The 23,613-nt window shown below is 49.6% G+C and overlaps 2 protein-coding genes across 6 annotated transcripts in view; one reads left to right on the top strand and one right to left on the bottom strand.

Moving 5' to 3' along the window:
* SUPT6H (SPT6 homolog, histone chaperone and transcription elongation factor) overlaps positions 1 to 12,137 on the top strand; it is a 32,074-nt gene extending 19,937 nt beyond the window's left edge. Inside the window, exons 25-37 of the mRNA XM_016201932.2 lie at positions 980 to 1,187; positions 1,666 to 1,813; positions 2,655 to 2,797; positions 3,690 to 3,830; positions 5,037 to 5,232; positions 5,865 to 6,103; positions 6,678 to 6,791; positions 6,961 to 7,085; positions 9,032 to 9,144; positions 9,403 to 9,480; positions 9,574 to 9,740; positions 10,181 to 10,368; positions 10,677 to 12,137. Of these exons, the coding sequence (XP_016057418.1) occupies positions 980 to 1,187; positions 1,666 to 1,813; positions 2,655 to 2,797; positions 3,690 to 3,830; positions 5,037 to 5,232; positions 5,865 to 6,103; positions 6,678 to 6,791; positions 6,961 to 7,085; positions 9,032 to 9,144; positions 9,403 to 9,480; positions 9,574 to 9,740; positions 10,181 to 10,368; positions 10,677 to 10,863 (2,047 nt within the window). The 3' untranslated portion in view covers positions 10,864 to 12,137. The remainder of the gene's footprint in view (positions 1 to 979; positions 1,188 to 1,665; positions 1,814 to 2,654; positions 2,798 to 3,689; positions 3,831 to 5,036; positions 5,233 to 5,864; positions 6,104 to 6,677; positions 6,792 to 6,960; positions 7,086 to 9,031; positions 9,145 to 9,402; positions 9,481 to 9,573; positions 9,741 to 10,180; positions 10,369 to 10,676) is intronic.
* Positions 12,138 to 13,518: 1,381 nt separating this feature from the next.
* On the bottom strand, positions 13,519 to 21,977 carry PROCA1 (protein interacting with cyclin A1). Of its 5 annotated transcripts, XM_087826011.1 has the most exons (6): positions 21,758 to 21,977; positions 17,414 to 17,500; positions 16,262 to 16,336; positions 15,081 to 15,216; positions 14,654 to 14,812; positions 13,519 to 14,566 (listed from the first exon to the last, which is right to left on the bottom strand). In XM_087826011.1, exons 1-6 carry the CDS (start codon positions 21,843 to 21,845, stop codon positions 13,900 to 13,902), a joined length of 1,212 nt encoding a protein of 403 aa, XP_087682137.1. In that variant the 5' UTR covers positions 21,846 to 21,977; the 3' UTR covers positions 13,519 to 13,899. The 5 variants fall into 5 exon arrangements, with proteins under 5 accessions (XP_087682137.1, XP_016057420.2, XP_087682138.1 ...); XM_016201934.2 differs by lacking the exon at positions 16,262 to 16,336; XM_087826012.1 differs by lacking the exons at positions 16,262 to 16,336; positions 21,758 to 21,977 and adding an exon at positions 21,059 to 21,434.
* Positions 21,978 to 23,613: the final 1,636 nt, after the last annotated feature.

The following is a 23,613-nucleotide window of genomic DNA, read 5'->3' as shown; positions in this document are numbered from 1 at the left end:
CAGCCAAGAGCCTCTGACCTATGGAAAAGATCGGTTCAATTATGTGAAGCTTTTTTGTGAGAGAAACATAAGAACCAACTTAGTTTATAAATTAAGAATGGAAAACATACAATTTCACTCATTAAACGCATTTATTGTTACTATGGTATATCATGGCTTATAAGGGTGGGAATAGCAGAGGCACTGGAAAAGGAGTGTGGGGGTATGAGGAAGTAAGAAAGGGGGAGAGAAATTTAGTATGTTTTGAGATGATGTTATTGAGAGAAAGTTCTATTCACTTGGACTTTGGACTTCACTATTGACCTCTTCCTCTCCAGAAGTTATCAACTCAGTCTTTGGAGGATCTTTTCCACGGGCACATAGCTCCTCATTCAGTAATGGAAATCAGTGGGGAAATAGGCTCAAGTTCTAAAACTTCATTTTCCACCCAGCTTTGCTGTAACACTCCAAGAATAACATAGGTCCATGTGAGTGCACGGGCAAGACCAGCCTGGGAAGGCTTTATGGGGGAAAATAGCTGTCAGCAAATTCTCAAAGGTCTTTTCCCCCTTCTTGGTTTATCTTATTAAAAGACTTACATAAGTTCATTATATAAAATTCAACATATAGCAATATTATGCAGAAAGTGGAAGTCCCCCATAATCCCACCCCCCAGAGATAACTACTATAACAATTTGATGTATACTGCAACTTCTCTAAATTTTATTTTTGCGATGCATTTACTAACTACCCATTTACTGCAAAAATGGGATCATATGGTTCATAGTGTTTTGCAGTGCATTTTTCACGTATCAATGTATCATGGCCATTTTTCCATGTCAGCACACATAGATCTACCTCATTCTTTTTAATGGCTATGTAGTATTCCATCGTATGGAGGTACCCTTATTTGTTTAACCAGTTCCCCATTGGTGGACATTTGGACTGTTATTAGAAGCTTCTCGTTATATATCCTGCCCCTTTTCTGCCTTTCCTTTAGCACTGACTCATATATCGAAGTCCTTGATGGTTCTCGAGTCCATCCTGAGACCTATGAATGGGCCAGGAAGATGGCAGTGGATGCTCTGGAATATGATGAATCAGCTGAAGATGCCAATCCTGCAGGAGCCCTTGAAGAGATCTTGGAAAACCCAGAGCGACTCAAGGACCTGGACCTGGATGCCTTCGCAGAAGAACTGGAGAGGCAGGTGGGTGACAGTGTAGAAAGCCTGGCATAAAAACCATCCCAAGTGGCCTAGTTAGGAGACGACTCGGGCAGCAAGTCTCCAGGTGAACCCCTAATACTATTAGTGTGAGAGACTTGATTTTCCCTTCTCCGTCCCCATGCCATGCTGGATTACTCAAAAAGTTTTTAGTCTGCTTGTTAAGGAGCCAAGGCCACTACACTTGGAGGGGGGAGCTACGTAGTAGATTTTCTTGCTAGGCCCTCCTCCTCCTTTCCAACAGTGCAGCTTTGTGTTTGTCCGTTTTATACATTGGGGTTCTGTGAAGACCTTTTATTATAGATTAGTGTTTCATGGGTAAGAAAAAGTTTGAAAACCTTCTTTAGTTCATCTTCGGGGAAAAGAAGCAAAGGAACCACCTGGCCTACTGCTTTCATTTAAAGACTCAGGGCTTGGGTTGGGAAGCAGTTGCAAGGCTCTTCTTAATGGGCTTCTTCCCCAGGGATATGGTGATAAACACATCACCCTGTATGACATTCGGGCAGAGCTGAGCTGTCGGTATAAGGACCTCCGGACAGCCTACCGCTCCCCCAACACAGAGGAAATCTTCAATATGTTAACCAAAGAAACACCAGAGACCTTCTACATTGGTAAATTGTGGGTCTGTTTGTTTGTTTGTTTGTTTAAATATATCTTTATTGATTTCTGAGAGAGGAAAGGAGAGAGAGAGAGAGAGAAACATCAATGATGAGAGAGTCATTGCTCAGCTGCCTCCTGCACGGCCCCCCTGGCGAGTCCTCAACCCAGGCATGTGCCCTGACTGGGAATCAAACCGAGATCTGAATCACAGGTCGATATTCTAGCGCTGAGCCTCACCCACCATGCTATGGGTCTTTTTTTAGATGGAAGAAGATAAGTAGGGGTGGGGAGGATGCACTTACTATATACATTTAAACCAAGCAGTGATTTAAACAGAATGGGGTAGGTTTTTATTATACCAGGGGAGCTTTTTAAAAGATTATAGAGCCTTGCCCTGGCCGTTGTGGCTCAGTTGCTTCAGCATCGTACCATACACCAAAAGGACACTGTTTTGATTCCCAGTCAAGGCACAGGGTGAGTTGTGGACTAGATCTCCTGTAGGGGGCATGCGGGGAGGCAGCCAATCGATGTTTCTCTCTCTCCCTTTCTCTAAAAAAAATCAATAAAAACATATTTTTAAAAAAGATTATAGAGCCCTGTACTGGGAGTCAAAGCTTGAGTTCAAGGTCAAATTATGTTTTTAACCCACTGTGGAATCTTCATGAATTCACTTTTATAGGCCCCATTTTCCCATGTCATCAAATCAGGAAGATCTCCCTTCTCAAAGATGCAAGGGAAATTGCTATAAGACATGTTCTGTCACTAAAAGGTTGGTGAGAAGAAGCCGCCTCTCCAGTTCTCTCAGCCTGTACTCCCTGTTCTTCCCTTCCCTATTGTCCCCCCTTCCTCCAGGAAAGCTCATCATCTGCAACGTCACTGGCATTGCCCACAGGCGTCCACAGGGTGAGAGCTATGACCAGGCAATCCGAAACGATGAGACGGGACTATGGCAGTGCCCCTTCTGTCAGCAGGACAATTTCCCTGAACTAAGTGAGGTATGTGCTGCAGTGTTACTGTGGTCACTGAGTTTCCTGGAGTGAATGATCTCAGTGCCCTCAAAAGGAGTAGGGAAAGGGGGTATTTGATAGTGCGCTGCCAGATGAATACACAAAGAAGGCAGAGAACTAGAACACGTGCAGGCCTAACGTGAAGTCCCTCCATATGCTAGTCAGAAATGATCTACGTGCTTGCTTCTGCTCTGGCTCAGCCCTTAATCCTTGTTTCTTTTCTCATTCTCTGAGCATCTGGCTCAACCAGGCTAGAGATATGAGGACATGTATTTCTTACCTGCAGGGTAGGCACAATGTCTGTGTGCTAGTTAGAAGGTATCTGTAGGCTCACTTCAACTTTGTTCTCCAAACACATTTTAATTTTTCCCACATTCTTCTAGACATCGTCTGCCTTTCTCATGGTCAGAACTCATTAAAGCCACCCTGAAAGCTTTTTCTGGATCTTCAAATGTTAGGCAGATTATAAAATATAATTTCTCCACTTTGCCAAATAAAAGAAGCTGGTGGGATTTGTCCAGAATATATAGAATGCCAAGGGGCAGCTGGCTTACGAGTTCTGAGGAGACTGACATTGATGTTTCTCATGCCCCCTAGGTCAGAACAAAGTGGGAGGGAGGGACCTCCATTTCAACTAGAAGAACAAATAGATTAACATAAAAGATTGATTTGATAGCCCGTGATGCCAAACATGAGTTATGAGTCAAAGAACATTAAGGATGTTCACATTGTATGTTGATAGGTGGCTAAATCATTGTTTTCAGACCATGATACCAGGTGTCAACATTAAAATAAATTACAACACCCTTGGCAGCTGTTTTCTGAACGTGTCATCTCCAGAATGTTAATGATCAAGCTTCTCTCCTGATGTCCTCTTTAGGTCTGGAACCACTTTGACAGCGGTTCATGCCCAGGCCAGGCCATTGGTGTCAAAACACGGCTAGACAATGGTGTAACAGGCTTCATCCCCACCAAATTCCTCAGTGACAAAGTGGTAAAGCGGCCAGAGGAGCGAGTGAAGGTAGGTGAATGACTGGGCTAAGGCATCAGTTTTCAGCTACCTAAATTGGGCTCTTGTTAACATTGGGCTGTCACCACCAGAAGTTAGGCTCTGTTCCCAGTGGCTGCTGGTGGGGAGAGAGTTTGAGGGGGATTTATAACTAGTTGAAAGAAGCCAGGGCAAGAAGCATCTGAATGCTTTTGTTCACTGCCTTGTGAAACTTCATCAAGTTGCCAGGCCTTTGGGAGAGGGCTCTCTCTTCCTGTGTGGGAAGCTGTGATTTAGTCCAGGGGGCAGGAAGCAGGGCCCAGCAATAAATGCTGGAAACACAAAGGCCAAGTTCCCTTTCTGTTCTCATATTCTCCTGCCATTAATTATGTATATACACTCTAGGTACTGGCACTTTACATTTATATATGTTGTTTCTAATCTCATCACCTGATGGGAAAGGAAATAGTACCTTCTCTTTTCAGAGACATTCAAGTGCCTTTTTGCCTTTTCCAGGATTACTCAGTTTGTAACATGGCAGGTCCTGGATCTGCCAAATTCTCTGATTCTATGTGTTGTGAACCCCGAGGACTGTAGACTTAGGAAGACTGGCAGATACTCTTTGTTCCTAATAAATGAAGCTAGAGAGATTTTCAAAAGGAGAGCTGTGCAAAGTGATTGGCTTTTGCCACTGTTTAGACCAGGGGTGGGGAACCTTTTTTTTGCCAAGAGCCACTTGGATATTTATAACATCATTCAAGGGCCATACAAAATTATCAACTTAAAAATTATGAAAAAAGCCCCTATATTTATTGAATTTCAAGTCCCGCCTATGGTTGCCTTGTCAGGGCCAGACCAAATGATTTCTTGGGCCAGATGTTCCCCACCTCTGGTTTAGACAGGCTGAATTAAGTCAAGGGTAAAGTATAAAAAACAGCTGTTATTTTCCTTCCCCTCCAAAAAGGGCAGCCAGACTTTGATTACCTCCTAGGAGCAGTAACCAGGCAACTTTATGGGGGATGGGAATAGTGCTAGTGACAGTATAGGTCCCAGTAGACTCCAGGTAGTTTTCCTGCCTAGAGTAGGAGACTTCTATAAGATACAGCCTCTAGTCTGCAGGCCAGACTCAACCCTGAACACTTCATCTTTCTGCCTGGACTTTGGTTTACTCAGATGTAAAATAGGGCATTGGGCTAGATCATCTTTGTCCCTTCCAGCTCAAATGTTCTGTGGATCTAGGTGGGAATGACTGTTCACTGCCGCATCATGAAGATTGACATCGAAAAATTTAGCGCAGACCTGACCTGTCGCACCTCAGACCTCATGGACAGGAACAACGAGTGGAAACTGCCCAAGGACACCTACTATGACTTTGATGCTGAAGCAGCAGACCACAAGCAGGAGGAGGACATGAAGCGGAAACAGCAGCGGACCAGTGAGTGTGCCCACCACCACACCTGTGCACCCCAGGTCTTGGCAGCTCTCCCTCTGTAGGATGCACTTGCTGATGGCAGTTTCTCTGCTCAGCCTCCCGGTGGGAGTGCTCAGCTTTGAGGTACTGAGGCCCAGAGGCATCAAAAGGGAGTCATTGGCCAGAAACCAGGGTCGTCTTGGGTCACATTTCTTTTGCTAATGCAGTGTCACTTTTTTTTAAAATGTTTTTATTGATTTTAGAGAGAGGAAGGGAGAGGGAGAGAGAGAGGGAAACATCAGTGATGAGAGAGAGTCATTGATTGGCTGCTTCCTACACGCCCCCTAACTGGGGATCGAGCTTGCAACCTGAGTATGTGCCCTGACCAGGAATTGAACCGTGATCTCCTGGATCATAGGTTGATGCACAACCTCTGAGCCATGCTGGCCAGGCTGTATTGTGACTCTTAAAGCTTCATTCTTTCAGTACCCTAGGAACCCAGGTGAACACATCTTGCACATCAAAGAATCCAGGCCCAGAGAGGGTGAAAGAGTGTCAGAATTCAATAGTGTGTCAGAAATTAAGCCACAGTTGTCCCATTGCTATTGGTCCCCAGTTCCATCACCTGATCTGTACTTCTTTCCTGTCCCCATCAGCATATATCAAGCGGGTGATTGCACACCCATCCTTCCATAATATAAATTTCAAGCAAGCAGAAAAGATGATGGAGACCATGGACCAGGGTGATGTGATCATCCGACCAAGCAGCAAGGGTGAAAATCACCTGACAGTGACCTGGAAGGTCAGCGATGGCATCTACCAGCACGTGGATGTGCGGGAAGAAGGCAAGGAAAATGCCTTCAGCCTGGGAGCCACCCTGTGGATCAACAGTGAGGTGAGAGCAAGCCCCCACTCACTTCCCATCCTCACTCCTAGCTTCAGAAACAAGCTATTTCTGGCCGCTTCACCTGTAATTAGTAACTTGTATGCATTACATGTATTTTAGCTACACAGAACACCAAATAGGAGGTTGGTTGTGAAATGAGTCATTTGATACTAATTTTTTATATTTGCCCGTCCTTCCCTGTCCTCCAAATTTTAAAATACACTACCTAAAGAAAGCCAGTGGAAGAAGAGAAAATACACACGCAGGCACACATACTTATACACACACACATCAAGTTTCTCTATCCTGTTTTCAATGGAGTGAAATATCATGAAGTTCCCTGTTGTTCCTAAGCACCAGGGGAGAATCAGAGTTATGATTTAAATGATTTTGTGCCTCGTAATCTTTAAATTTGAGCACAACTCAAACGGATGGATAAATTGAAGGGGCTTTGCAGTGGAGTAAGGCTATAGCAGAGCTGGGAAGTTCACCTCCTCCTGTGAGTTTTATTCTGAGTAGATTTGATAAAGGGGGAGTCTCAGCTCTGGATATGATACTTGGGGCCTTTACCTTCTCCCCGCAGGAATTTGAAGACTTGGATGAGATTGTTGCCCGCTATGTCCAGCCCATGGCATCCTTTGCCCGGGACCTTCTGAACCACAAGTATTATCAGGACTGCAGCGGTGGGGACCGTAAGGTGAGCCCAGGGCCCCTTGAGGGATGACACCGCCCAGTCACTTAAGGATGTATGATTTCCCTTCAGTGTAGGGGTCCCTCAGCTGGTGAAGAAGGTGTACACGTATGCGCCAGACATTGTGTACCAAGGATGCTGCTATCCCAACCTCTCCCCCTCATTCTACCCCCAGAAATTAGAGGAGCTGCTCATCAAAACTAAGAAGGAGAAGCCCACCTTCATCCCTTATTTCATCTGTGCCTGCAAGGAACTGCCCGGCAAGTTCCTACTGGGATACCAGCCCCGGGGTAAACCCAGGTGAGCACTGGTGCTGAGAAGGTGCTGCCGCTGGGGTCCACAGACAGGCTAGTAAGGGAGTTGCCCTGGAGCAGTACTCTCTCTGGTTCTGCCTAACTGCCTTTCTCCTTTTATCTGTTTAGAATAGAGGTGGAGGTTGGAGGTGGGGTAAGAGGATGATGACTTAGAGGCAAAAGGCAAAGATTCAGTAAGAAAGATACTTTTCTTAACCCTGTAAATTTAAAGAGTTCCCTGTGCCTCTCCTTCCCCTCCCAAGGAGTGATCGAAACCATCAGATGCTCTATCCACCTGACTGGCAAAGATGGGAGCCAACACACTGGTCTCTCCTTTTCACTGTCTGTTTCATCCTCATCAGGGCTTTCTGCACATGGGGACTAGCTGTTGCTATAGTGTGCTGACTTCTCCCCACACAGAAGGGGTGGGTCAGGAGAGCATCTCTTCTTCCTACCATTGACCTGCTCTGCTTCCTTTCTGTATGACTAACAGGCTGGCCTCCATAGGTGTTGTTTTATCTGGGACCCTCTTATGCTCACGCTGAATTGGACAAAGTCTAGTTTCCTTAGGTCTGCTTTCTTTGTGTTTGTTACCCAGACTGATAATTATACTAGCCTTTTCTCTGCTCCCATCCTCCCTTTGGCCCTTAGCCGAGGCCTATGTATTTCTGCTCTGATCCTTATGCCTGCACATGATGCACAGCATAGACAGTGTTAGTAAGGGACTCAGTGGCCAGATGACAAGAAGCTCTAGTCTCTGGACCCTCTATCATCTTGGGCACATCTGGAATATTATGCTCATATCTGAGAAGCCTTTTCTGACTCACCATCAATCTTCCAGAGGTTTGCAGCCAGGGCTCTGGGGGGGTTGGAAACTGTCCCATGAGGAACAGTTGAGCAAACAGGACCTTTAACCAGGAGCAGAGGCAACGTGATAGTTTCTTGTGGAAAGGAGCACAGACTCCTTTGGTGCCGAAGAAACACTTGAGGAGATGACTTAGGAAGCAGGTTTCAGTTTAATGTAAATGAGAACTCTGTCATACTTAGCATTGTCTGTTGACAGCTGTCCTTTATTGAGCACACCTCTATTTTAGGTGTTAGGTGGTAAGTTCTTTACATGTACTGTCTCATTTTGTCTTCGCTCCCACCCTGTAGGTTTAAGTGCTGTTACCCTCATTTTATAAATGAGGCTGAGATTCGTGTTTAGTAACTTTGGACAGCCATATAGGTGATGAGTGGCAGAACTAGAACTGGGTATGAACCCAAAGCCCACCCTCTTATCCATACTCTGGTCTGCAAAGTGTTGAATAAAGGCAGACTAACCACCTTCCAGAAGCACTTCCAGATTCCAGTTTATGGGGAGTTGTGTTTTGCTGCCTTGGGAGACCCCTTCCAACCCTGACTCTCTCTGACCTCAGCTTCACCCACACCTACAGGGTGCTGCCATCATAGTGCGGCCCAGGATGGTGGCCCAGACCCCAGCAAGTCTTCCTCTGGCAGCCTATACATGCACACCAGGGGCTACTGACTCCTGGCCTTGACTGTACTCTGCTATGCACACCTCCCCTCCCCAGAGTCAGGGTCAGGGACTGGCTCTATCTCCTCTTTGTGTATTTTTTTAAAGTATATTTTTATTGATTTTAGAGAGAGAGGAAGGGAGAGTGAGAGATAGCAACATCAATGATGAGAATCATCAGTCGGCTGCTTCCTGCATGCCCCCTGCTGGGGAACAAGCCCGAAACCCAGGCATGTTCCCTGACTGGGAATCAAACTGGGACTTCCTCCTGGTGCATAGGTCGATGCTCAACCGCCTAATCACACTGGCCAGGCTTTCATCTCTTCTTTCCCCTAGCAACCAATGTGGCTACTTTACATGGTGGAGATCTATTCTGGCCGCTTTCTCACAGCTGGCCTCAAGTGGTATCTGATGCATATTTCCTTCCAAAATCCCAGGATAGAGTATGTAACGGTGACTCCAGAAGGATTCCGGTACCGGGGCCAAATCTTCCCAACTGTGAATGGACTTTTCAGATGGTTTAAGGATCATTACCAGGATCCTGTACCAGGTGAGTTACGCTCTCTGACTTCTGGGCTGTGGTTGGAGGGACACCTAGGCTTTGAACCAAGGTATCACTAACTAGCCTTCTGTGGAAGGGGGTGAGGTACAGGCTGTCATTGCATCTCTCTTACTCCTACTCCAACCTCCTTAGCATCAGGAAGTTCCTGCATATACTTGCCTATGTAGCTTCCTTTTTTCTTGTACCTTTTTCAGTCCCCTGAATTATAAAACCAGAAACATAACTGACCCTCCCTATTTTTTATAGGAATCACCCCCAGTAGCAGCAGCAGGACCCGAACACCTGCTTCTATCAATGCTACCCCAGCTAACATCAACCTTGCAGGTAAGGAGCTCACATCTAGGACTGTGACTCAGAGCGATAAAGCTGGGACTTTCACCTCTAATGTGCCCATCTTCCACCACTTTGTGCTTACAGATCTGACACGAGCCGTGAATGCCCTGCCCCAGAACATGACCTCACAGATGTTCAGTGCCATTGCTGCTGTGACAGGCCAAGGACAGAACCCAAATGCCACCCCAGCCCAGTGGGCCTCTAGCCAGTATGGCTACGGCGGCAGTGGAGGGGGCAGCAGCGCTTACCATGTACGTGGCTTGGAGAGGAAGCTCTCTGTGGAGGGTGGGGAAGAGTGAAAGGAGACAGTCATCCTTTACCAACCTATGTCCATGGACTGGCCATTGGCAGTGTCCACCGTTACATGCACAGATGGGCCTTAGGAACTGAACCCAACAGATGTTCCTTTTCCTTAGGCCCATTTTAAGGGAAAGGGAGTAAGAGAAGGTCTGACCTTTCTACAGACTCCTTTGAGATCTTTAAAATCCTCAGGCCACTAGAAACCACAGGTGGTCAGGACCCAGAGGCCCTATTGTTGTGTCTGGTCCCACCCCATTGGCCTCTCTGCTGCTCAGGAGGAGGTCATCAGGAAAGCTCTGTACTGTCCCCAAATTTCTAACTTTCCAGAAATTCATAGGAAGGCTAAATATGCCCCAAATCCATCCCCATTTAACTGTTCACCCTTCTTCAGGTGTTCCCAACGCCAGCCCAACAGCCAGTGGCCACACCACTAATGACCCCCAGCTACTCTTACACGACCCCGAGCCAGCCTATCACCACACCACAGTACCACCAGCTACAGGCTAGCACCACCCCACAGTCTGCCCAGGCCCAGCCCCAGCCCTCCTCCAGCTCTCGGCAACGGCAGCAGCAGCCAAAGTAAGTATATGAGTGGTGGCATGGAGCAGGTTATTAGTAGGGGCAGGTGCTATCAGGCCAAAGGGCTTAGCATAGGCAAGTGCTCTGGATCTTCTGAGAGCCATTACCCAGGTGATACTTCCATGAGGACAGCTTTTTGGGAGGTGAAAGAAGAGGGCAGTGTGGCAGTTGGCCACGGCTACTGCCCATAGGTATAAGGTCCATTTCTGCAAGGGTATATGTTCACCAGTGACTGGCGGGAAGGCTTCCTTCTAGTGATCACGTCTCTGAAGAGCTCAATCTAAAAGGCCCCTTCTTCTCCCTCCCAGGTCCAACAGCCACGCAGCCATCGACTGGGGGAAGATGGCAGAGCAGTGGCTTCAGGAGAAGGAGGCAGAGCGGCGGAAACAGAAGCAGCGGCTGACACCTCGACCATCCCCCAGCCCTATGATCGAAAGCACCCCCATGTCTATTGCTGGCGATGCCACCCCACTCTTGGACGAGATGGATCGGTAGGGGGCCTGCTCCTAGGACTCTGGTTACCTCTGAGGCTAGGAGAGGCCTGCCTCATTCCCTGCCCCTCCTTTTCTGTCCATAAAGTGGCGTGAATTGACGTTCTCCTTTGGTGGTCAGCCTGGATGGGTGACAGGCTGAATGGCCTTGCGAACTTGAGCTCAGTGTACGCTAGGCGACAATTCTCCCATTCCAGGCCCTCACCGACCACCTCTCCTGGGACCAGGCTGGGAAGGGAGTGTGGCAGGGAGGAAGAAGAGGAAGATGAGAATGAGAGTGGAACAGTTTTGTACTCTACTCCCCTACAAGCCATTTTGAGCTGCTGCCCTTACCTGACTCTGGGCTGTGACCGGGCAGCAAGCTCAGCACATGAGTCTCCCCAGCTCTCATGGGGAGACAGATGCTATTTATTCAGTTTGGGGCAGGAGGGAAAGAAGGGGAAGTATTTCTGACCTTGATGCCAACAACTTCGGTGGCTATTAAAGCAGGATTGCAGGGGACATAGGGTTGCAGTGCTAACCTGCCTAGGCCCCTCCTGGCCACCCTCACCCACCTGCTGCCACCGCTGCTTCCTGCCTGTCATTTGAATAAACAGTGTTTCTACAGAACACTTGGCAAAACCTCTCTCCCCCTCTCTGGCTCTTGTGGGGTGGCGTTCAGTGTTTGGGGCTCTGAGGGCTCCTCGACTCCTCCAGGCCATCAGAGGCAGTGACTCAGAAAAGCAGGCAGCTTCTGCAACAGATTGCCTGGTATCACATTCCTGTTCCACCTCCCAGCCCTGTGACCTTGAGTGCACTCCTATTATCTGTAAACCAGCTTATCTGTAAACTAGAGATGGTGATACCCGTCTCATCAGGGCATCTGTGAGGACAGATACAGTGTGAAGTGCTTGGCCCAATGCTTGGGACCTCATAAGGCCTCAGTAAGTGTTAGCTGCTATTATTTCCACTCACAAACAGCCACTGCCATCCACTGTGCCTACTACAAATGGTCCCCAACTTAACAATGGTTTGATTTTTTTCCACTTTACTATGGTTTAAAAGCTAGATACATTCAGTAGAAACTGTACTTCCAATTTTGAATTTTACTCTTTTCCCAGGCCAGCAATATGCAGTAGGATACTCTTTGTGATGCTGGGCAGCAGCAGCAACAAGCCAAAGCTCCCTGGCAGGCACACAATCACCAGGGTAAACAACACACTCTGCAGTGTGCTCATCTTGTTAGATGCTTTTGCCCAACTGTAGGCCAATATAAGTGTTCTGAGCACATTTAAAGTAGACTGGACTAAGTTGTGGTGTTTGGGTGTGTGAAATGCATTTTCACCTAAGGATGTTTCCAACTTAAAGTGGGTTTATCAGGACGTAAACCATAAGTTGAGAAGCACCTGTGGACTTCTTTGGCACATTTGAGAAAGGCCACAAGTAAATCTGGGTGTCTCACCTTGAGCCCCTGCCCCCTCTCCCTTTTGCCAGCTGGGCCTTAGTCTCGGACAGTATTTCTACACCAGCCAAGTGTGTCTGACCCAGGGTGGGCCCTGTACTTACCTGCTACACACATAGACTGGCCTTGGAAAAGTGAGCTGGGCTGTTGCAGGGCAGTCCAGTCCCCTCACTGCCTTTTATTCTGGACTCCTGATCTCCCTGTGTTTCTTCGCAAGGGTTTTGTCTCATAGCTCTGAGTCGGGGCTGGGAAAGTGAGACTTTCCCATTCCCTTTCCTCTGCTTGACACTCAGCAGAGAAGTCAAAAAGACCACTGCTGCCCAGAGTTAGTGAGTTCCCTTCCTTGCTTTCTTTAAAATGTTTGTATTGATTTTATTCATTTTTTAAATATACCTTTATTGATTTCAGAGAGAGGAAGGGAGAGGGAGAGAGAGAGAAACATCAATGATAAAAGAGTAATTTATTGGCTGCCTCCTGCACACCCCCAACAGGACGGAACCGGCAACCTGGGCATGTGCCCCAACTGGGAATCAAACCGTGATCTCCCGGATCCTAGGTCGATGCCCAGCTGCTGAGCTATGCCCAGCAGAGCTGTATTGATTTTAGAGGGAGAGGGGGAGAGAGCAAAATATCTATTGGCTGCCTCCTACATGCCCCTCAGTGGGGAATCAAGCCCGGAATCCAGGCATATGCCCTGACCAGGGATCAAACTGGCGACCTCGGTGCATGAGATGACATTTAACCAACTGAGCCACACAGGCCAGGGCCCTTCCTTGCTTTTCTTCAAGATATCTGGCTTTTGGCAAGAGTGAGGGGGAAAGGGAGAGGGGCTGGCCTTCTGTGGAGAACTCAGTTCAGTTCCCTTTAGCACAAAAGGTCTAGAAGGGCCCAGCTGGGCGTAGCTAAGCAGTTAAGCATTGACCTAGGATCCAGGAGATCGTGGTTCGATTCCCAGTCAGGGCACATGCCCAGGTTACGGGCTCAATCCCCAGTCAGGGGTGTGCAGGACACAGCCAATCAATGACACTCTCATTGATATTTCTATCGCTCTCTCCCCCTTTCCCTTCCTCTCTCTGAAATCAATAAAGATATATTTTTTAAAAAGTCTAGAAGGTCCTAGTAGAAGTAGGACCACCCAGCTGGTAAGACCATGTTCCCTTTGGTGCTACCAGCACCTTCTCCAGGGCCACTTAAAGGAGGGTTAGGGCAGGCATAGTGGCAGAGGTTAAAAGGTTGTTTATTAGGGGTATCATTACAGACAGTCTAGCCTGTCTCAGAGTGGATTTAACACAGACCAGTCTCCCAGTAGATGAGAAGCCTCCTTCCCTCCCCACCCAGATGTGCTCTTCTGCTCTGGGCCTAGGATGTTACAGAGAAACCAGCTGTTACAGTGCCCCTCCCCTGCCCTCCCACCTACCTTCCCATGGACTTCCTCTTGAAAGATGAACTGCCCTTTAGAAACCCCCGCAGCCCCCTAGCCCCTTTGCTCCAGCTATGCCCAGAGCCCACCCCCTTCCCCCAGAAGTAGCCAAGTTGGAGGGGGAGAGAACAGCAGGGGATCAGCTACAGGCTTGATGGCATTTATTCTTCACCCTGTCCTCAACTGAGATTGGGGTTTGATACTGGGGGAGATTTCCTCTTGTTGACCTTCTTGATTGGAGAGGGCTTTGCCCCAGGTTTCTTGGCCTGGACGGTGTTCTTCTCTCTCTTTTTGGGCGATGAAGACTCCACAATATCCTCGCTGGAAGGCTCCTCCCGCCTGGGGTCATTGAAACTGTCCTCACTCTCCAGGTCTTCCTGGCTATCTGGGCTGGACTCTGACATCCTGGGCAACTCCCTTGGGCTTATTGATCTGGTCAAGTCTGGAGGTGAAGATGCCGATTTAACTGGGCTTTTCTTTTTAGTCAACTTGCCCTTCTTGACTTTTTTCTTCAGCTTTGCCTTCTCGTCTGTCTCCTCCTCCTTATCTTTCTCTTTTTCCTTTTTCTTCTTGACCTTCTTGATAACCTTGCTGCCCTGGGACTTCCCTGTGGGACTCTCAGAGCGCCAGATGGTAATGGGAGCCGCGGAGTCAGGGGTGCCCGTGATGGTGCCCATTCCTATGCCTGTGTCAGTAGGTGTGGTGGCGGTAGGCCCCACCTGGGTTGGGATGGGAGGCTTGCTTTCTTCCTCCTCCTCCTCTTCTTCATTTAGGTCATCTGCTCTACACTCATGGTGGATGGGATGGTGGATCACTGCCACAGAGACAGGCCTGTAGCTTTTGCACCTGGGAGGGAGGAGGATAGGGAAAGAAGGTTGACAGAGAGTGAGGGCCAATGCCCCATAGTGCCCCCATCAGCCTGCCAGCACTCACCAGCCATACCAGAACCGCTCCACACACTCTTCCTCTGGGATGAGCGCAAAGCAAGGGGTCTGGATGATGTTGAAACAGGTTGAGCTCACATCTCGGGAACAGGTTGGGCCTACATCTTGGGAGCTGCTGCTATTTGTCGTCTCTGAGCAGTCCTTCACCCTGCCACATGGAACTCAGCCTGGCTCCCACGCCTCCCGGACTCCCCAGGGGCCCAGAGCCAGAAGCCTGAAGAACAGTGGGCTTTCCCACCAGGCTGCCAAAAGACCTCCTCCCCATTGCTCTTGGAGGAGAGCCAGGTTTACAAAGCTGGGGCTGGGCTGGCAGCACCTAGTCAAAGCTAAAGGAGGGAACCGCAGTGAAAGTGTGGACCTGGCTCTGCCCAGGACTCTCCTGGGCTGTGGATCTCCTGAGGAGGGGGTGTCCTTACCTAGAATCACAGTCGCAGTGGCTGACAGAGTGCAGGTGCAGGTTGTGGTGACCACAGTCAGGCGCGAAGGGGTGGATGATATGACCAGTGCACTGCTTGTGTTTCCAGTAGCACCTGTCAGTGTCCTTGAAATCACCTAAGGGGTAGGAGTGTGGGTCATACAGGGCCGCAGCAGCAGCACATCTGTGGGTTTCCTCCCACAGCTCAGTCCACAAGCTTCACCAAATTTACCTGCCACCCCCACTCCCACTTCTGCCAAGCTGTTTCTACTTCATAGTAATAATTCAGCCCAGTAGTAACTCCAGGTCTCAGCACTCGGCTTTCCCCAATCCACTGCATGAATCTGCCTGCCCTCTGCACACTCCCAGAAAAATGTCTCCAAGGTCCTCACCAAATCCCCCTTGTTGTCCTGTGACACCTGCCCCTTCCCCTCCCCTGCCTTCCATGGGAGCCTGTCCTCCTGGGGCCCTCCACTGACTCCTGCTGATCTCTCACCCAGCTGCTGGGAGTTGTCAGCTACCTCGCTCCACAGGGTGCCTAGTAGGGGACGGCCCTCTTGCCATGGCAGACTGGAGTGCCGCTTAAGAGTCCCCAGCAACTGAGCCAGCAACAGCATTTTCAGTTCCTATGCTTGCCCTGCATAGGCCTAGGAGGACTTCATCCGACCCCTCACAGCCTCTCAAGCCATTCCTGCCTCAAGGCCTGCTTCATCATGGTAGCTTAAGCCAGGAGGAGAGCTAAGACCTAACCTACCACACACCATGCCCCTTGGCTTCTCCTCCTGACTCTGGTCCTTCCCTTTTCCCTCCTCTCTCCTCCTCCAAGCCCTGTCTCTCTTCAGACACTTTTCTCACTTCTCTCCCCTTTCCCATGCTCACTCTTGATTCTTTCCCTTTTTTTTAAATCCTCACCTGAGGATATTTTTTCCATTGCTTTTTAGAGAGAGAGAGAGAACATCGATTGGTTGCCTCCGCACGCACCCCAACCAGGGCTGGGGATTGAGCGTGCAACTGAGGTATGTGCCATTGGTCGGAATCAATCCCAGGACCCTTCAGTCCTCGGGCCGACACTCTAACCACTGAGGGAAACTGGCTAGGGCTTTCCCTGCTCTTTAGTCATCAAATTCCCACTCCTCCATTCTCTCGCCCCAGTCCTCAGAGCCACAGACTTGAAAAACCCACTCCCAGCCTGAGTCCTTCTACCCCTTGTAGTTAGCACACATACCATGTCCCCTTTCCCAGTGCACAGAGAAGCTGCTGGGGTGAGAATTTGGGATTAGGGGAAAGCCCTGGAGAAAGATTCCCACCTCTTTTACTCAACTGAATATAAGTCCTAGACACACTGCCTCACCTCTGACTCAGATGTCTAAGGCTCCAGTCTACCAATGGGTCTCCCCTCCAGCCACCCTCTAAAAGGTAAGCCCCTGAAGTGACCTCATGTGCCCAGGATCTCACACACCAGGGCAGAGAGGACAAGGCACCTTCCTGCAGGTTCCCCCTGGACTCTGGCTCCACCCACCTTGGGAAGAGAAGTGGGCAAGCACCAGTGACTTCCATGGCAGTCTGGCATGGGGTGCTATGGCTGGCTAACCCTCCAAACAGGCCAGGAGGGTTGCACCTTTATCCAGCCCCTACAAGGTGTGGAACTGAGGCAAGACCTCATATAACCCAGGCTGGGGGGCTGTTAGTCCATGTGGCCTTAAAATACTTGAGAGATGAGTATACATCAGCTTGGTCTGAGCCTTGTCCCCACATTCTTCCCTTCCCCCTACCAGGCTGTGAGGGTCCCAGGTCCCCCATACACCCTTGACCCATTTGGTAGCCTCTGTTTCTGCTTCCTCTAGTCTTGCTCTTCATGAGCATGTGAGGTAGGACCTGGAATGCCAACACCTCCTCAGCTTTCTTCAGCACTAATGAATTGGGGCAAAGGGCAGCATAGTGGCAAGTGTCCTAAACCTGAGTTAGATAGGTCTGAGTCCAAGTGTTGGCTGTCACTAGCTGGGTGACTAAGAACCAGTTACTTCACTTCTCTGAGCCTTCATTTTCTTGCCCACAAAATGGGGATGGTGGTAATACCTATTTTGCAGGGTTGTTGGGAGGACTCAGTTCACATGTCAAAGATACTTGTGCACCATAAAGTGTTATATAAAGGGTGACTGTGGTCTCCAGAAAGGGGCCCTCCCTGGCATGAGTAGGGGATGGGGTAGGGGTGGGCAGCAGGGTAACCCCTTCAGGACCAACACTTCCCTCCCTCCTGCCTACCACCAGGTGTCAGCTTTCCCAAGTTATAGAGGTAGTGGGGACCCCTGGGGCCAGAGATTGCCCTGGACCCACCTTCAGAGGACAAGGTAGATGCATCAGTGCTAGACGCCACACCAGCCAGCAGATGTCCTCTTTCCCAGCTGGGTAGCCTGTTTACATCTGAGAGAGAACAGAGTAGCAGCAGCAGCATCCCCTCCCCATGCCATTCATTCATCAAACATTTTCTGAGATACCCCAGGTGTCAGGCCCCAGCTGCATTCAAGATTCAGAGATTTTAATCACACAAAAAAATAGGCCCTGCTTTCAAGGGGCTGGGAGAGGGTTTGAGAGAAGCGAAGGGGAGGTGTGTGGAACAGTTCATGACAGTGGTGTGATGCAGACACTGATACAGAGGGAAATGGGAGGAGGCCTGTGGAAGCAGAAAACAAAGACACCTACTAAGATGGTGGGGGTGTAGGATGAGATTAGGAAAGTCTTCTTGGAAGAAGCATAACAGGTGCTGAATCTGGAGAAATAATAGGAGTGAGCCAGTCTAGGCAAGGAGGGACAGTTCCAGGAGTTGTCACAGTGTGTGTGGAGCCAGGTCAGAAGTTGTCTCCCAGCAGAGCTCCAAGTGGGACAGTAGCTGCACCAACAACCACTGGGTGGAGTCTAAACTTTTCTTCCCACAATTAATTTTGTCCTTTGGGGCATCAGGGGCTGAGTTCTGATTAAGGAAAGGAAGCTGATTCCTTGGGGACTTCAGCTGGGCCTTCAGTGGCATCTTTCTACAGTTCCTTGGTCAGCTCCTCTTTTCCACAGCACAGTAAGGACTCAAATTTTATTGAATGTTTGAATAAAACTTCAAACATTTTCCTGGAAACTCCTAACCTGCTACTGTTCCTCTCAGCAGCCTTATCTGTGGCTGCTCCCACCCTCACCAGCTCTCCTCCAACCTGGGGAAGTGTCCCTCCTTCCTCCTGCCCAAAGCTCCTGAAATCTAGGTCCCAGCCAGAATTCTCACCTTCTCCTTTAATGGTTGGTTTTTCCCCTACAAGCTGTGAACACCTTTAAACAAGCACTCTACGAACCCTGTTTCTCCCTCTACATTGCATATCCCACCCCTCTTCCTTTTCAATCCAAGTTTATTCACTCATTTAACAGACATATCGGATAGCTTTACTAGACACCGGTGAAGGAGGCACAGTCCCTACCTTCAGTGAGCTCAGAATCTTCACCTCTGTCTCTATTCCAGTGACCTACACATGGCAGCCACCCCAGCCCCTCTATCAGATTAGCCCAGTCAAAGGCTATCAACAATTTCCCAAAAGCCAAACCCAGAGGCCTTCTCTTCATCTTGTCTCACTTGACCCTGTTAACCAGTCAATTTCTTTCTTCTGTATGCTCTGTTCCATTGGCTTCCATGCAGACCTATCTCATTCCGCTCCTCCTCATCTGACTAGCTCTTCAGTTCTTTTGTAACTCCTCTGCTATACCCCTTAAATTGATGATTACCAGGGTTCTATCTCTGCTTTCCTCAGAATACTTTGCAAGCTTGTCTTGGACAATGTCATCCACCTCCATGGTTTCAGCTTCCACCAGTAAAATGACATAAATCTGGGTAGGTCTCCAATCCAGACTGCTCTCCTGAGCATGTAGCCAATATCCTCTTGGATGTTCCCAAACATGTTAGACCAACATGTCCCACATGAACCTACCATCTTCTCCCTACCTTCCACGAACCACCCCTTCTATATCTTCCATTTCAGAGAGCAACAAACACCACAGCTAGAAATCTAGGAGTCACCCTTTCCCTTACTTCTATACCAACTGGATGACCAAGTCTTGTGCCTATCTGCTCCCACATCTGCCTCTGCCTTGGTTCACACCCTCATTATCTCTGACCAAGACAACTGCAGTAGCCTCCTGCCTGGGCTCCTCCAACCTGGGGAAGTGTCCCTCCTTCTTCTTGCCCAAAGCACCTGAGTTCTAGGTCCCAGCCAGAATTCTCACTACCCTCATCTAGTCTCACTACCTGTGTCTCACTACCCTCATCCAATCCTCACAATGCAGCCAAACTGAGTTTTCTAGAATGGAAACTGGTCCACCATGTTCCTCTTCTTTAATAGCATTCTACTGCCTTCAGGATGATGTCCATTTCATGCCCCCACCCCAGGACCAGGGACCTGGTTCCTTTATCAGTTATCAGTTCCTCCCATTCATCCACCCCTTCTCTCTTGCCTCCCACTACCCAGAAATGCCTGCTTATCTTGGAAAGGACAATGCTATCCAAGTAGAATAGGTCACACACATGTCTTGTGCCCCTTTACCCTGCCAGGGTACCTCATGTATTTATAGAAATTTGAGAACAAGACCCATATTTCATCTGTTTCTTTTTCTACAGATCCTGGGAAATGGAAAGTACTCAGTAAGCCCTGGCTGGATAGTTCAGTTGGTTAGAGCATCATCCCTATATGCCAAGGTTCTGGTTTCGATCCTCAGTCAGGGCACATATAAGAGTCAACCAATAAATGCATAAATAAGCAGAACAACAAATCGATGTTTCTCTCTCACATCGATATTTCTCTCCCCTCCTCTCTCTAAAATAAAATCAATAAACATATCCTCAGTGAGGATTTAAAAAAAAAAAAAGTACTCAATAAATGTTGGTTGATTGAATAAATATATGAGTAGAATAGAATAAACTCCCTACTGGAGCCACAGAGAAGTTATGGCAGTGGAGATTCTGCCTAGGGTTCACACTTGGAGACTTTTCTGAGGAAAGAGAATTGACCCAAGAAGAGCTTCTTCACAGTGTCAGGCACTGTGCTGAGCATTTTTTAAAAACTATGTCTTTATTGATTTCAGAGAGAGGAAGGGAGAGAGAGAAACATCAATGATGAGTCATTGATGGCCTGCCTCCTGCACGCTCCCTACTGGGGGATCGAGCCCAAAACCTGGGCATGTACCCTGACCTGGAATTAGGTTGATGCTCAACCACTGAGCCATGCTAGTGAGATTGTGCTGAGCTTTTAAAATATGCCTTTGAGTCTAGATGCCCACCACAGCCCACTCTATGGATGAAGCCACAGAGACTTAGAATAAGTAACTTATCCAAAGACACAAGTTAATAGATGGCAGAGTAGGATCCGACCCAGTCTTCCTGGCTCCATAGTCTGTGGTCTTTCAGCCGTTTATGTGGGATTCCTATCCAAAACCTGTCCTGCCAGATGTCACTCCCTACTACACCTGCTCAGCTCTAACACAGTCAATTCCTCATCCTCTGGTTTTACCCAATGCTCACTCCCACAGCCTCGCTTATCCAGCCTGGACCTCAAGTTAGTCCAGAGGGCCCTGAGCCAGGGTCAGGATTCAAACTGCTTTAGCCAACTCCACTTTCCTTGCTCTCTCTAGAGTCACCAAGAAAAAGGTCTATATGCAGCCCCAATAAGCCCCGACAATCATAAATGTTTGCCAAGGGGTGCGATTTAGTAACTCCTCAAATCTGAGGGAGTCTGCTCCCTAGTTTCACAGACAGACGAGGGAGCTCCGACTGAAGAAGCAGTCCAGAGCTCCTGTAGCAGAAGTGGTTGAGGTTAGACACGGGGGGTGGGGGGTAGTTGAGGGGGGACTTCATAATGAATGGAGAGAGTGAGAGCTTGAAAGGAAGAGGGAGGCTTGTGGTCTATTTCTCGGTAGGACATTAATCAGGGCGCAGGGGCCTAACTCAAAACTCACAGGTGATGCTCATTTGTACAGAATTTTCCCAGCCCTGCGGACGAGGAGCTTCCCCCGCCCTTGCAGCACAGGCGATGGGGTTCCAGGTTGGACACCGGAGTGGATGAATGAGGAAGGGGAGGAGGGAAGGTGGGAAGAGAAAGAAAGGGAGGGAAAAACCGAGGAAGGGAAGGAGGGAAGAAGAGCAGCAAGGCAGGCGCGGTGTGCACGCGTCTCCTTGGAAATGACGCCCTGGCCCCGCCCACATCTGTAGGTGATTGTGATGTCACACGTGGAACATCCAGACTCCTTCTTGCCCTCAAAGTCAATAGAACCGCCCGCCCAAGCCCCGGAGACAGGGTGGACGCTGGACCCTGGGCTCCAGCCAGGCCCCGCACTAATCAGGCGACCGCCCGGGCCGGGGCTGCTGCACAGCGACGCCTCGCAGCCGTACAAACAGGAGTTTCAGCTCTCGCTCCAGCCAGACTGCCCCAGTCAAACCCGGAGGTTATTCTCCAGGACCCCAGTCCTCCATCATTGGTCCGCGGCTCGACGTGAGCCCGCCCCCAGGCTCTAACTCCGCCCCAGCCCAGCCCCTGGCCCCGCCTCCTTGGTCAGGCTCACAGGTGCTACGGCCTCCTCGGGGCCCACAAGCCAGCCCTCCAGCCTTCGCCGCGGGTCGGAGCCCTCCCCAAACCTTCGGCCCCGCCCTCTCCTTACCACTGCTGCTCGCATCCCAGACGTTGACCTTGTCCTCAGTCTTTTTCTTAGTCCACCTTTCAAACTTCATTGTCGTCCTGACCCACATCGCTCTCGGCTCGGTTCTTCCTCTCCACAAGCCTCTTCCACTCAGAAGTCCGACCCTGAACCTCAGCTTGGCCGAGCCAACCGTAAACCCCAATCTCAGCTTCGCCCCCTTCGAGCCCTCAACTCTGCCTCATGCTTGCCCAACCCCTCCCCCCACCTCCCCCCGCCCCGTTCTAAGCTGCGTTGTCTTCTCAGCGCAGGTCTAAGCTTCAGCCGCGCTCTTCATCCGGGGCACCCCGGCGCCTTCCAGGCTCTTCCCTCTTTGTTCCACGTTAACTTGAGTACCTCATCTTTACCTCAGGCCTGTACCTTAGCTCAGCCGCTCAGGCGCATCCCTAATGCCTCTCCAGATCTAGCCCCAACTCTTAAGTCTAACGCGCCCTCCGCCTTTAGCCCCGCCCCCAGCCCCGCCCCATCGTTCTCTCGGCCTCACGCGGCTGCCGGCTCCCGGCCCCTCCCAATCGCTTCTGAACTTCGCCACGGCCCTTAGCCCCGCCCCCAATCGACACCGGAACCTCCCCCTCCGGCCCTTAGCCCCGCCCCCAATCGACACCGGAACCTCCCCCTCCGGCGTGGGGAGCGATGCCTCCGGCCTCCACCCCGCCATCCCGGCTCATCTGAGGTTGCTCCTGCCCTGACAGAAGGCCAGGCTCCCCTCTCTCTCAGCCTGCAGGCTCCTTGGAAGAGGACTTGAGGTCCCTCCCAGCCCCCCTGTGGCGCCCACCCCCCAAAGCCTCTTACCAGCACTCCCTTCTAGCCCCACTGGGGCACCCAGAGAAATACTGCCCAATAAAGATGTTAACATAAGGCATGGTCTTTCTTGGTCAATTTTTCCCAAAAGTTATAATAGTTAAGGTTTTTTTTTAAGAGTTTTGTGTTGGTGCTTTATCTTATTTCAGTCAGGCAACCTTATGTGTCTCCATAGGCTTGCCCAGTGCTGGCTGGGAGCAGGACCCACTGCATTCATAGTAACCTACTACTCGCACCCCTCCCACCCTACACCCCTCCCACCCTTAAGCATAGCATGCACACTGCACATGCTTGTATCACACACGTAGTGCACATGAAAAAATCTACTGGCCACATACAGACTAATACAATATGTACATGCCCCTCACGGAGGCTACCCAGAACACAGAACCATACCCCTGCTCCCACATTTTACTCAGCACAAATGCTCCAAACAGTGCTGTGGTGCAGACTTCAAACACACACACACACACACTGAGTTATAGGCTCTGTGCAAGGCAAGGGTTGATGAGCGCAGTCCTGAGGGTGCAAAGATAAAAACAATTCCAGGAGAGCGTGAAAAAAATTTAAGCCATGTAACCAACATTCCATGCATCACACCCCTCAATTTCTCTTGGCATCAGGCTCCAAAGTCAGGATATGTCTCAAGGGACGGAAAGGAAAGGATGGTATTTAAACTTTGTTTTCTCCAGAGAAACCAAGGGCCTCTCCTGCTGCTGCTCTGCACGATGCCAACCTCAGCAATCTGACTAGGCAGGGTCACTGCCCAGAACCTCCAGCTCTGGGAACAGCAGGGGAGGAGAAACAGGAGTGTGCAGAAAAACCAACCCTCCCAAAACAGAGGAGCTGGGTGAGAATGAAACCAGGCACAACATGGACAGAGCACTTGCTGATGGGGAGCCAGGATCTGTGTTCTGATCTTGGCCCTCCATGGCCTCCCAGGATGGCACCAGGCCACATGTGTCCCTCCATTGTTCATCCAGATGTCTGAGATACTTCCAGCCAACCTATAGCTCTGG

The sequence above is a fragment of the Miniopterus natalensis genome, chromosome 17 (assembly GCF_054644295.1).
Source record: "Miniopterus natalensis isolate mMinNat1 chromosome 17, mMinNat1.hap1, whole genome shotgun sequence".
NCBI lineage: Eukaryota > Metazoa > Chordata > Mammalia > Chiroptera > Miniopteridae > Miniopterus > Miniopterus natalensis.
This window is presented reverse-complemented; position numbering and strand designations above follow the sequence as displayed.